This window comes from Eptatretus burgeri, chromosome 16 (genome assembly GCF_056783735.1).
Source record: "Eptatretus burgeri isolate ZD-2024b chromosome 16, Ebu_testis_v1, whole genome shotgun sequence".
Lineage (NCBI taxonomy): Eukaryota > Metazoa > Chordata > Myxini > Myxiniformes > Myxinidae > Eptatretus > Eptatretus burgeri.
In genome coordinates, this window is record NC_140976.1 from 45,697,313 (window position 1) to 45,711,690 (window position 14,378).

General features: G+C 44.6%; 1 protein-coding gene across 4 annotated transcripts in view; it reads left to right on the top strand.

The window, feature by feature from the left end:
* The window catches only part of ANKRD13B (ankyrin repeat domain 13B), a 279,821-nt gene that overhangs the window by 255,575 nt on the left and 9,868 nt on the right, over positions 1-14,378 (top strand). For 3 of the 4 annotated variants that reach the window (XM_085860510.1, XM_085860513.1, XM_085860512.1), the window contains 2 exons: positions 2,557-2,711; positions 5,452-5,528. In XM_085860510.1, the coding sequence (XP_085716636.1) occupies positions 2,557-2,711; positions 5,452-5,528 (232 nt within the window). The remainder of the gene's footprint in view (positions 1-2,556; positions 2,712-5,451; positions 5,529-14,378) is intronic. The other variant, XM_085860511.1, reaches the window with a different exon arrangement.

The following is a 14,378-nucleotide window of genomic DNA, read 5'->3' on the forward strand; positions in this document are numbered from 1 at the left end:
CTTTGCTGACAGGAATATCAAATTGGGGGGATGGGGAGGGGGGGGAGAAGAGTCGAGGAGGGGTGGGGGGATTCCGACAGATGTGACATCCAGTTTAATGGCACACACATTGATGAATCACCCTGTCTGTGAAATACCAGGAGGCCAGCATTCTTTGTTATTCTTTTGCAATCAAAGTCGATGCTCATGGATGAGTCTTTACTCAAAAAAGTGATTTGTTGATCCTTTTATTTGGAAGATATCTCAACAACTTTGCCAAAAACTTTACACCTTTCCAGGTGTCGGGTCTGGGATCGAAGCAGTCATCCAATCTCAAAGATGCTAAAATCCACTGAAGAGAAATCGATTCGAACAGGAAAATCTCACAGGAGTAGATTAAACACAGAAACACATTTATACATGGAGGTGGAATGGACTAATGCCAAGAATAATTCAGCTTGATTCCCATCCTCGAAGTTTAGAATTCCTTTCCAGGACCTGTTGTCATGCGAATGAGGTAATTAGGCAAACCCTCCAGTCTGGAGGACTGGAAAGGAAGTGTACCCTCGAGCCTGAATGAAATAGTTTTATATTTATGCCACGGAATTATTTGTAAGTTATAGAAGCATACATGGAGGCTCATGCGAGGTGGCCAAGGATGTGCCTGATAAAGGATACAATTAAATATTGCTGTTAATTATCTTCAAACGGGGTGTTCAAATTAACCCAAACACACAATTTTCACTGTTGCACTTCCTTGGAGTTCCTTTAGTATGCATGCAAAGTTTCAGGCTGTGAGTTTCATGGTTTTGGAGTTATGGAGGAGACACACACATGCGCGTGCACGCACACACACACACAATAGTATAAGAAGAATATACAAGATACAAGATAAATATCTTCTTAAGATGATATTAAAATTATATAAACAACAACCTTGCCAGGAAAGGAAAGATTGTGCTATTAATATTTTCCCTCGAACCTTAATTTTTTTTTAATGTTTATGTCACTGAATTATTTGTAACCAAGTTATAGGAGCATACAAGTAGGCTTATGCAAATAAAATAATTATCTTATAGCGTAGTTATACGGAAGCACAACAACAACCTTGCTGGGTCCCGGCATCGAAGGGTTAAGCACTCCAACAAAATGGTTGATAAGGAACGGCTTACATGGCACACCATTAGCAATCACTGAACTGTCATATTAAACACACACCTCCCGGAGACGCCCGAAATATCAAATATGTCCGAATTGGACAAATAAGCACTTTTTTTGCAGTCACAACTGATGCAGCTTAAATTTTGTAATTCTGGTTAGTTTAAGAGATTCTCGAGGTTATGGCATGTGTGGAAACGAAATAAAGCCACAAATTCTGGCATCTCTGGGCATTGCAATGTACCCAGCAATTCATAGCTATGATGATCAGGCATTCGATAATATGTGAGGAATGTGAAGAAAAAAAAAACTATCGTTAAGAAATCATTGCTGCCTGTTCCAAGTCAAGGCATGGTTTTGCAGGCCAAATAACATGGTGACTTCAGACCCCAGCAAGGTAACCCAGGATACGCCTTTAAGACCCCAGAGTGTGAGGTGGCCAAAGATGTGCCTGATAAAGGATATGATTAAATAAGGCTGTTAATTATTTTCAAAAGGGGTGTTTAAATTAAGCCAAACACACAATTTTCACTCTTGCACTTCCTTTGAGTTCCTTTAGTATGCATGCAAAGTTTCAGGCATGCGAGGTTTCATGGTTTTGGAGTTATGGAGGAGACACGCACGTACGCGTGTACACACACAAACACACACACACACACATTAGTACAAGAAGAAGATAGAAGATGCAAGAGAAATATCTTCTTCTTCTTCACAAATCCCACAGAACTATGAATCCAACCCCATTTACTTCATCACTGTTATTGTGTGAATTTATTGTCAACAAGGAGAGCTGATACTCTCGTCCTCTGCCTTGTGGGTGGTATGAGGAATAGATATATGTAATATGAAAGGTAAATGTTGAACGTTTTTTTTTTGAAATATCGTGTACACAAGTCAAGTTATCAAGATGGTTCCCATGGCAACATAATTCAGCCAATCACAGCTATGATATAATCATGTTGAGATGCTGTCATGAGGAATAGGTGGCTGCAATCGGAACACTAAATGTTCGATGCTTTTGAAATATCGTGAACGGTACACAGACGTACATGGCCGGATGATAGGTCATGGATGAATGTTCTGTCGGTCGGTTGATCGCTCAGTCTGTCGGTCGGACGGAGCCCATTTTAATGCCCCCCATTTCTGACATTGTCGGAAGGGCAGAGGATAAAAACTTTACATGTAATGTCTTTTTAGAAGCACAAAACAAACTTCAGTTTTCACATCGAGAAATAGGTTCACACCTGATTGAACACTTTCATGAGCCTAGATATCTGGATATAGAAAAAAGTCTTTACAAATCTCCCTCAGCTCTTAATCCCACCCCTCCGCGGTATGTCTGAACTTATACACATTGTATGTTTAATATGCCACTGTACTGCTATTCCTAATAAGTACAATCTGTGACAACCTCCGCAGCAGTCTGTGAAGTGGAATCCAGTGTGTTTGAGGCTCCCAAGGGGTACACTGTGGCGGGGTGCAGCAAGAATGAGCCAATGAGAGATGAAGATAACGATCTCCTCCAATTTGCAATCCAACAGAGCCTCCTGGATGCTGGTTCAGAATCAGACCAAGTGAGCTCTGTAAATGTGCCAAGTTCAAACCCTATCCGCAATATTGAGGTTTATCATACTATATATAATCCAACAAATGCTTGTCTGTCTGCGGGTTTGTTTGTTTGTTTGATATCTATACATTCCTAAATGGCAATACGGGAACAAAAACTAAAGAAGAAAAAACCCTCTAACCCACCATGTTTGAGTCTATTCGGCAAAATGAAAGGAAAAGCAATTTTCATTTACTGATATCTTTTATAGACTAGAAACCAATAAAGACAACGAGGATAACAAACAGGAGGTAAAAGTGAGTTTGCTTTAATGCATGCTCAAACCGACGCCGGAATCGAAATGAAGAAGAAGAAACCCACTAACCCACGGTGTTTCATTCATTTCTTAGCTTTTCCCATTTCATATTAAAAATAACCCAATGTACATACGTGAAACAAAAACATGGGCACAGCTTATGTGCATCTATAATACATGGTGGTTATATACCTGGGATCATTCCAATTGCACTAGGCCACGGACTACCACCCAGGTCCGAGGCCTGCCGATCTGTGCTGCTTCATGCAATGGTGGCACATGATTTTATTAGGGTGGAGTCAGGCCAGCTGTCCAGCCAATGGTTGTAAAACAGTGGGGTGGAGTCAGGGCAGCTGTACACTCACCCATGTATAATATGTGATTTTTTTTTAAGTCTAAAAAGGGCATAACTCTGTAAAAGATTGACGAAATGCCCTGAAACTCGAAATTTTTCTGTAACTTATCACAATAAGCCATGTACCAAGTTTCAGTGGAATATGTTAAAGGATATGGGGGGGGGAACCCTGAAAAACCACGGGTGGGACTGACAGACGGATAGCAAACCTACAGTTCCCTACGGTGAAATTAGCAGGAGACAAATATCATACACTATAGACATCATAAAAGTGGGGGGATTAACCTATTCTTAGGGACGAATTTTTTGTTAGTTTCAGGAAGCAGAGCTGCTTTTCTAAAAAGAAAAAAGGGCACACGAGTAGAGGGACATTTAAAGTACACCGCCCCCATGCCAAATAAAGAAATAAATAAATAACAAAACCTCCAGCGCACGACATTGCCGGGGCGCCTTCGATGGCCAGCAATGCCGCGGGTGCAGCACATGGAGACAGAATTGGTAGGAAGTAGTGTACTTCTGAGGTGAATGTGAACAAATGCTACTTACAGTGCCTGTAGAAAGTCTACACCTCCTTTCAAAAATTTCACCTTTTGTTGTCTTATAACCTGGAATTAATTTGCAGTAAATCAGACTTTTTCCATCTTCATTTATACATCGTAACCCACAACTTCAAGGTGAAAAACAAATTCCACAAATTTCAGAAAATTTATTAAAAATACAAAACTAGAATATCTCGATTGGATAAGTGTCCATGAAGTCCATAATAAGTGTCCCCCTTATAATAGCAATTGTAAATTAGCTCAGGTGTAACCCATCACCTTCAAAATCACACACCAAGTTAATTGGCATCTACCTGTGTTAAACTGTAGTGATTCTGATTATTTCAGAATAAAATTAGCTGTTCCTGTAGGTTTCCTCTGCTGGGAAGCGCATTTAATAGCAAAGACTCAACCAGGAGCCAAAGAGCTTTATGAAGACCTCCAGGATAAAGTTGTGGAAAGGCACAGATCAGGGGACGCATACAAAAATATTTCAAAAGCCTTGAATATCTCTTGGAGCACAGTCAAGACAATCATTAAGAAGTGGAAGGTGTGTAGTCGGTACCACCAAGACACTGCCTCCAAAATCGTTGGCTGTCCCTCCAAAATGGATGACCAAGCATGGAGGTGACTGATCAGATTGGCCACCAAGAGGCCAATGGCAACTTTGAAAGAGGTACATGCCTTTATGGCAAAGACTGATGACTGTGCATGTGACAACAATATCCCAAGCACTCCACAAGTCTGGCCTGTATGGTAGGGTGGCAAGAAGGAAGCCATTATTAAAAAAACCCACCTTGAGTCACGTTTGAGGTATGCAAAAAATCACTCCGGAGATTCTGAATCCATGTTGCAAATGGTTTTGTGGTCTGACGAAACCAAAATGGAACTTTTTGGCCGAAATGCAAAACGTTACATTTGGCGCAAGCACAACACATCACCCAAAGAACACCATCCCAACTGTGAAACATGGTGGTGGCAGCATCATGTGGGATGTTCTCATCAGCAGAGACTGGGGTGCTTGTCAGGATAGAAGGGAAAATGGATGGAGCAAAATACAGAAAAATCCTGCATGAAAACCTGCTGTCCTCTGCAAGAAAACCGAAATTGGGACGGAAATCCACCTTTCAGCATGACAATGACCTAAAGCACACAGCCATATCTGCACTGGCATGGCTAAGGAACAAACAGGAAAACAAACAGAGTAAAAACTGAGAACTCCCTTCCTTCGGTGCCCGGCGATGACATCATGCATCACCTGGATAAGGAATTGGGAAGTTGCGGTGTACAATTTTGTTTTTCCAGTTTTTAAGTCAATCATTGCCATTGCATTGTTGTTGAAATCAATTCTTTGTCGATCCTTTCCTTGTGGAAGAACATCAACATTTATGCATTTTCACTCGGCATAAATATTGTTTTGAGATTTAAAATTTTAATTGTTTTGCGCTATTGTGTTTCTTCTTTTGATCATTCTTCGTATTTCGGAGTTTTGTTTGTAGCCAGAATCTCATATTTATAATGTTATACAACTTTCTTACAGAACTTTTCTGCTTTCCAGGTTACTGTTTGGGAAGCTCTTACAAACAGCAAGCCAGGCAGCCATCCATTGGCCCAACATGAAAAATGTCAAGACAGGTATTTAAGCAAATTCATCAGTAGTTTATCATACCGGTTATAATATATATATATATATATATATATATATATATATATATATATATATATATATATATATATATATATATATATATATATATATATATATATATATATATATATATATATATATATATATATAACCTTCAAAAATGTTCTCCGAAACAGTTGAACAGATCGGGCAAAACTTTAAAGGTACGATCGCCGATCTATGAGGAACAAAAAGTTCTCCATCTGTGACGTCATAGGTCACATGGTTTGGTAGCTATGATTTTTGTAGAATAAACCTTTAAAATCTTCTTCTCCAGAACAGCTTGACAGATTGAGGAGAAACTTCACCCACGTGTTTCCCAAGCCTTGGGGATACCAGGGTGTTCATGAATAATTCATGGATCACATGGTCTGGCAATCACCGGGCGTAGTGGCGTGCGCCTGTAATCCGGCTACTCGGTGGCTTGGGTTGGAGGATCGCTTGAGGACGGGAGCTATGCGCTGGACCACACTATGAGAGGGTGTAGGGCATCCCAGAATCATGGCGAAACCCAATCCTTATCCCTGTGTCGTAAGAGGCGACCAGGGTTGCGTCAGGAAAGGCATCCGGCGTAAAACCCGTGCCAAATCAGTATGCGGATCATAACGGATGATCCGCTGTGGCGACCCCTAACGGGAGCAGCCGAAAGACGAACAACAACATATATATATATATATATATATATATATATATATATATATATATATATATATATATTGTATTTTCTGCATTAATATGTGTGTGTGTGTGTGTGTGTGTGTGTGTGTGTGTGTGTGTGTGTGTGTGTGTGTGTGTGTGTGTGTGTGTGTGCGCATCTCCTCCATAGCTCCAAAACTATAAAACCAAGCAGCCTGAAACTTTGCATGCATAGTAAGAAAACTCCAAGGAAGTGCATGAGTGAAAATGGGGTGTTTGGGTTCATTAAAACACCCCTTTTGAAGATAATTAACGGCCTTATTTAATTATATCCTTTATCAGGGGCATCCTCGGTCACCGCTTTCTATGGGATCTTAAGGCATATCCTAGGTAACCTCTCTGGGGTTTGAAGCTGCCATGTTCTTTCGCCTGCTCAACCATGCTTTGATTTGGAACAGGCTGCAATGATTTATTAACGATAAAAAATTTTTTTTCCACTTTCTTTTCTCATATTATCAAATGCCTGTTCATCATAGCTACAGATCATTGTATACACTTTTGATCATCACTTTTGTAAGTGCTATAGTTTTCAAATTAGGTGCTTGGAGCAATTTCATGCATTATGACGAGGCAATTTTCCACGATCCACTCTCACAGACTATTTAAAATATATCATTGAAATATGATTTCGAATTTGAGGATCGGATATCGTCAGAACTAAATAAGTGTCGAAATCTCATGTGAAATCTGATAATATATAGAAATAACTAGTCTTATAACTAAGCCAATATACCTATTCACTTTAAGCAAGCAAGGTTATGTGTCCTGCTCCATAGATATTCACACAAGAAAATGTGAAATTTCCAAAGCATTAAACTTATATTTTTCATCTGTTTGGAGAATTATATTGAGGGAACAAAAGATTTAGGAATGTGTCAAAATTAACCAGCTTCATTGAGCGATATCATTTAATGCAGTCACTGCTTGACCTTCCCCCCTGTCCCCCAGAGAGACTGCTTATCCATCGCATCTGCCAGGCCTGTATCTATATTTTCAGAGGTTTTGTGAGGTACTCAAAAGGGAATCAAAGCAAATCTGCTGTAAAACAGACATTTAAAAAGAAAGTTATAACGTGTCCACGGACCACGAACTGATGTACCATGTGATGTGTGCAAGGATGAGCAAACAACTTGGTGGATTATCTGCAATGTTTATTTCACAGGCGATTAAACTTTGCGATTTCTCCAGGGTTGTTCTACGTTAAACAGCAACTATTTTATGGATAAAGTCATTATTTGAATGAATTCATTTAATTTCTTTAAGTGCTGCAGGAGCGGTGAGACCTGTTTTAAAGTTAAATGGATCCTTCATGGTCTGCAACCACAGCCTGGCCAGCTGTTCCTTAACAACTATTTAATTGGAGTGCTTACCTGAATGCTTAAGCCAGTTGCCGAGCACCCTACAGTCAAAAGCGGTATAGTTCATGCCCCGATCGGGATGCAGAGTCGGCAGTTGCTCCAAGATAGAGGTACATGATTGACAAAGATTATATGGTTTCTCTTTGTGAGTTTCAAAGCAAAATATATTTGACAACACTCGATTTCCAAGCTGTTTACCATATTAATGTGTTTTCCAAATTACAGAGCCAAATTATTTTCCACCCGTCACATGATGATTGGCAGCTGTTTATAAACATTAATGTTTATGTACATCTGCTTGAAATGTCTACAATGCAGCGTTGTTTTTAATAATTTGTTTAATGAAATTGCCCCAAACAAGGGTGAGAGCTCCTCAAGGTTTTTGGGTTGTACACAGTACGAACTCCAGTCAGTAACCACACTGACTCCGATCTGCTGATTCCTGAAGAATTGCCGATATCGGCCAAGCACTAATACAGTGTGTGTGTGTGTGTGTGTGTGTGTGTGTGTGTGTGTGTGTGTGTGTGTGTGTGTGTGTGTGTGTGTGTGTGTGTGTGTGTGTGTGTGTGTGTGTGTGTGTGTTCATAAAGCATAACATTTTCTCTCTGCTAACTCCCATCCCCCCACCTGCCCCTGCCTCTGCCTCTCTCTGGACATGTCCAGATGGTGTTTGTCTCTGGACATGTCCGGGCAGTGTCTATCTCCAGGTGGTGTTTATGTCCAGATGGAGTTTGTCTCCGGACGTGTCCAGCAGTTGTCCCCAGACGTGTCCAGACGGAGTTGATCTCCAGACATGTCCGGGCAATGTTTGTCTCTGAACAGCTAAGCTCCAGACGCGTTCGGGCGGTGTTTTTCTCTGACCGTGTCCGGGCGGTGTTTATATCTGGATCGGTGTTTGTCTCTGGACATGTCTAAGTGGTGTTTATCTCCGGACAGCTTGGCTCCGAACGTGTCTGGGCGGTGTTTGTCTCTGGTCAGTGTTTGTTTCCGGACTGCATTTACATACGGACATATCCAGGTAATATTTATAGTATGACCGGTAGAAAATGGATTTCAGACATTATTTTGTTTCCATCTTCAGTGTTATTCTATGCAGAATCATTTTGATGAGACAGTGTGAATCGTAATTAACGGTCCACCACACGTCTGCTTCCCTTACTCTTACTTGTCACTGCCGTCCCTTCCTCCACCCCTCCTCACTGTCCCTCCTTCATCACACTCCCTCCCTCTCTTTCCCATCCCTCTCCCCCCCACTGCTCTCTTTCTCTCCCTCCTACCACCCTTCAGTATTCCCATCAGCAAAGCGACAGGTGGTATTTGCAAGTGTGTGTGTGTGTGTATATATATATGTATATATATATATATATATATATATATATATATATATATATATATATATATATATATATATATATATATATATATATATATATATATATATATATATATATATATATATATATATTGTGACGTTCACGGGGCTTGAACAGTCCCGCCAACGTAGAATGAGCCGAAACGATGGAGGCGGTTTATTTGTTTATAACCCAAAGATGGCGGTTTTAATCGCTCCACAGCAAACGGGACGAGGAAGGTGGCACGAGTCGCTTTTCACCGAGTTAACAATGTTTATTTCTCTAACCAGAAATAATAATAAGACTCAGCAAGAGGAGGGATCCAGGGCGATTCCACGGGATGGTGGTGTGGGTTCGGGCGTGGGGAAAACACAAACAATTCCAATGGATATACAAATCTCAAACCCTCTAAGGCGCCAGGTACACACACACACACACACACACACACACACACACACACACACACACACACACACACACACACACACACACACACACACACACACACACACACACACACACACACACACACACACACAACGTAGCTGGTGGTCAGGCTTGCCCGTGGTGTCGACGCAACAGTCACTGGATTGGCGCTTGACGAGCTGGCGTTGTGCTCTTCAGGGGCAAGAGACACCGTTGTGCTGTTCCTGGTGGTGTCGACCTCCTGGTGTAGGCCCAAGACCGCTCACAGCCGCCAGGGAGCCAGTTCTGGCACCAAGATGTGAGCAGGAGAGGGAGGCAGGTCCGCCCGCCGTTCGGTCCCGTACTCCGAGCCAGCAGAACTCCAGAGCCAACCGAGGTGAGGCACGAGGCACAGCAAGGCCACGAGACACGACGAATCGAGGAACGAACCAGCGCAACGAGAGAGCGCGCTCCGAGACCAACAGCCTCGACCAGACGCTTTCTTTTTATGACTCTCTCCTCCTCTTCTTTTCCCGAACAGAACCTTTTTATACTCGAGTCCTTGTCACTTCCAATCGAGCCTTTTTATTGGCCCTCTGCCGTCGCCTTCCGCCAATTGTGATCATGGGGCGGAGCCATCCGCAGCACTGTCCTGTTACGTCACGGCAAGCCTACAGGGAATACTAAAAGGGTTTACGCATACACACCCTAACCCGTCTCCCTATCGAATTACGTGACAATTATCATTTCCCCCTTAAAGAAATGGACATTTACTTGACAACTTATCACCACTGAATTGCTACTTATTACATCGAGATCCTGGTACACTCGAACAGCATGGCATACCTAATTAAACATCCTAATTACCCTTTGAATGCATACCCCCCCCCCCTTCAGACGTAACACTGCCCCCTCCTCTGGTACCGCAGCTCCTGCAAGGTATATCACAGGCGCTACCGTACCAGCCTTAACACTTACTGACTCACACCTATTTAGCCTAACGAAATAAAGTAGGAGAGGCAATGGGCAGCAAGCTGCAGATAACTTACCTATCCTGCTTAATGTACTATCCCCTTATGGCCTTATCCTCGCCAAAACAATTATTCATTTTTTTATTTTATCACATGAGAGCACTGATCGAAGTTGCACTCCATCCTCTGGATCATCGCTCCTGTCCAACACTCTTCCAGTGATCTGGGGAGGGGAAACAAAAGGTTCCACAAAAACACAACACTTATACTTTACATTCCTACTCTAAGCCTTAACGACACTATTCACAGGATATTTACACTTGACCGCGTCCCTCAGTGGATGCTAATAGCCCCAGCGTTACCTGGGGAGCCAATTTTCAAATTTGCTTGACCCCAAAATTATGCGGACATCATGCCCTTGCTGCACATGTCAAGTTGTGCGGGATCGAGTGGGACTCACACATCTTCACAACACTCACACCATGGTCATCATCACATTTCTAGGTCATGGTCCCCATTTTAATGATGCAGGCTGAATCCCGTCATGGCCGTGGGGTGGGTTACCACAAGATGATGGGGGCATCTCAGGTGCAACCATGCCCACAGGTAAGCTTCAGTCCAACCCGCACGTTTCTCCGCCCCGCTCCCTTTGATTCCCACCCCCCTGGTAGCCATCAGCTCTAACCCCGTACAACACACTGGAAGGGGTCTCACTGGCTCCTCTGGCCTTCCTGGGTCGCCAAGGTCCTACCCGCCTTGGTCGCCCAACCAGACCCTCTCCCAGTTGCCTCCAGACACTGTCACCATCAGCCACCAGGGGTGAATCTCCTTGAAGGGGGTCGCAATTCCCGCTCACCGTGAGCCTCAGCAATCCCTGCGGACAAGCACATCATCCCCACCCACAAAACCCACATGACTCCCCCCACCCCATCGGCCTTACATGCGACACCTGCATTTCTAACACTTCACCGACCATGACCTTCCCTGTAACCACACCATGTCCAATAAAAAATCAAAGTGTGCACCATACATTTCACTTCTTAACTTGAAACAAGTCACACAGCACTTGTCCTCACCCGATCCACGCACCAGCCATTGGACAGCCACTTGTGCCCGCTTTGTTACCAATTACCCACTGTCCCTATTGTCACTCTAAAACCCAGCAGAACTTACAAACCCATGCCAATTTTCCCACAATTCACTATTTTCACCAAAGGAGGGCACTTCGCCACAAACTCACCAGCCGAGCATGGCCCTATATGCTCAGCCCAATCTAGTCTCCCCGACCCCCGACAGTGATTTCCGGACTCGACCTATGTAAGGGCACCTCGGATAGACCTGGCGGTTCAGCAGGAGGATTCATCTCCTGAAGCATTTGGGTAATGCCAATTTCTCCCAGCCCCCCTCCCTGATCCCGAATCTTCGCCTGTTGGATCGTCACCGATGGCCTCTCAGGCATCCGACCTGGCCGACTCCACGAGGCCAGCCTGGCCGCGCACTCGGCCTCTTGGTGCACGGTGGGTGGATCCTGTAGCTCCACTAGCGCTCGGACCTCAGGGTCAGGAAGAGGAGCTAAAAATTTCTCGAGTGCCAGTCTGTCCCACGCCTCCACTGTTAGGTCCAGATACGCGATCCTGACTGATTGGTAAATGTCCTGTGCCAGCTCCTGCACTGTCTCACCCGGCTTTAATCTGCGGTGCTGGAGCTGGGCCCGCACCAGATCACAGTTTGCTGTGAACTCAAACCGACGGCTCAACGCCTCGCAAATGTGGGAGCTGGTCAACATCCCTCCGCGATCACGTTTAACACATCTGCGGCTGGTCCCCGCAACGTTGCCACCAAATTCCCTGTACGTTCCCGCTCATTCCACCCGTTTAGTTGGAAAATACACTCAAATTGCGTCAGAAAAGCTTCAAGGCTCCCTGATCCATCAAAATTTACCAGGGGGATCACTTTTTCGGTGGCCCGCTTCCCAGTTTCCCCTTGTCCGAATCCAGCCCAGGGATCAAACACCCTTGTGGCTGCGTATCCAATTTCGGAGCCCACTGTGGCCAAAGATGTTTTGTGGTGAGGGTCTCATGGGTCAATTTTGCCTCCTGTTCCAAACGTTGAATGGACCGATTCACCTCTTCCTGCAGGATCTTCTGGGCCCGCACAACCTCCTCCAAGGCTCCGTCACGAGTTTGTAGCTGCTCCTCAACCAACCCGGACACTCTACTTACAAAAGACGGCTCTACCAGGCCTTTATCCAAATCTTCATCTTGGCTCATAATTTTATCTTGTTCGTCCAAACGAGCCTCCAATCCTTTTACCTCCTCCGCCAAATTCATCCCTTGCTTCCTCAGCTCTCCCCACTCTTCTACTTGCAGCTGCATACGAGCATCCACACAGGCACGATGACGTTCCAGGCTTTCATCCACTTTATCAACCCGAATGTTCGTTGCATCAATTTTATCTACCAATTTTTTTCGTATATTTTCCCCCTCCAATGTAATTTCTACCTTTGTTTCCTCCAATCTATCCTCGAATTTACTTTGTATTTCCCCCAATTGAACATCCACACACTCCTGCATCTCAGTTTTCATTTTCTCCATCTTTTCCCCCAATTCATCCCTCATTAAATCAATCCGTGCACCCAAATGTTCCCCCATTACCCCCAATTGATCTGTCATTTCTGCCCTCTGTGTCACGAATTGATTTTCCATTTGTACCATCATGTCCCCTATTAAACGTTCCAACATTGTCTGGATCGACATCGCGCCGGTTTCCGGCGCTGCCGGCCCCGTTACGGGCGATGAAGCACGGTCCACGCTCGGAATGGGGGAGGTTCCAACCCTACCCCCGTCTCTCCCTTCTTCCCCCGACTCGCTGCCAGACACATGGCCTTCCTCCTCCAACATCTGCACATCCACCATGGTGCAGAAGTCCCGTTTGCCGCCAATTAAATTTAATTTGAAAAATCCCGCCAAAATTTTCCCGCGCTCGCGCGCTTTTCTGAAGTAGTTTTGTATTCCAATTCGTGGCGAGATTTTAATCCTGGTATATTCTCCCGATACCAAATATAATTTAGAGGGGTTCGAACATCCAACACCCTGACACCAATGTAACGTCCACGGGACTTGAACAGTCCCGCCAACGTAGAATGAGCTGAAACGATGGAGGCGGTTTATTTTTTATAAACCAAAGATGGCGGTTTTAATCGCTCCACAGCAAGCGGGACGAGGAAGGTGGCACGAGTTGCTTTTCACTGAGTTAACAATGTTTATTTCTCTAACCAGAAATAATAATAAGACTCGGCAAGAGGAGGGATCCGGGGCGATTCGACAGGATGGTGGTGTGGGTTCGGGCGTGGGGAAAACACAAACAATTCCAATGGATATACAAATCTCAACCCTCTAAGGCGCCAGGTACACACACACACACACACACACACACACACACACACACACACACACACACACACACACACACACACACACACACACACACACACACACACACACCGTAGCTGGTGGTCAGGCTTGCCCGTGGTGTCGACGCAACAGTCACTGGATTGGCGCCGGACGAGCTGGCGTTGCGCTCGTCAGGGGCAGGAGACACTGTGGTGCTGTTACTGGTGGTGTCGACCTCCTGGTGTAGGCCCAAGACCGCTCACAGCCACCAGGGAGCCAGTTCTGGCGCCAAGATGCGAGCAGGAGAGGGAGGCAGGTCCGCCCGCTGTTCGGTCCCATACTCCGAGCCAGCAGAACTCCAGAGCCAACCGAGGTGAGGCACGAGGCACAGCAAGGCCACGAGACACGACGAATCGAGGAACGAACCAGCGCAACGAGAGAGCGCGCTCCGAGACCAACAGCCTCGACCAGACGCTTTCTTTTTATGACTCTCTCCTCCTCTTCTTTTCCCGAACAGAACCTTTTTATACTCGAGTTCTTGTCACTTCCAATCAAGCCCTTTTATTGGCCCTCTGCCGTCGCCTTCCGCCAATCGTGATCATGGGGCAGAGCCATCCGCAGCAC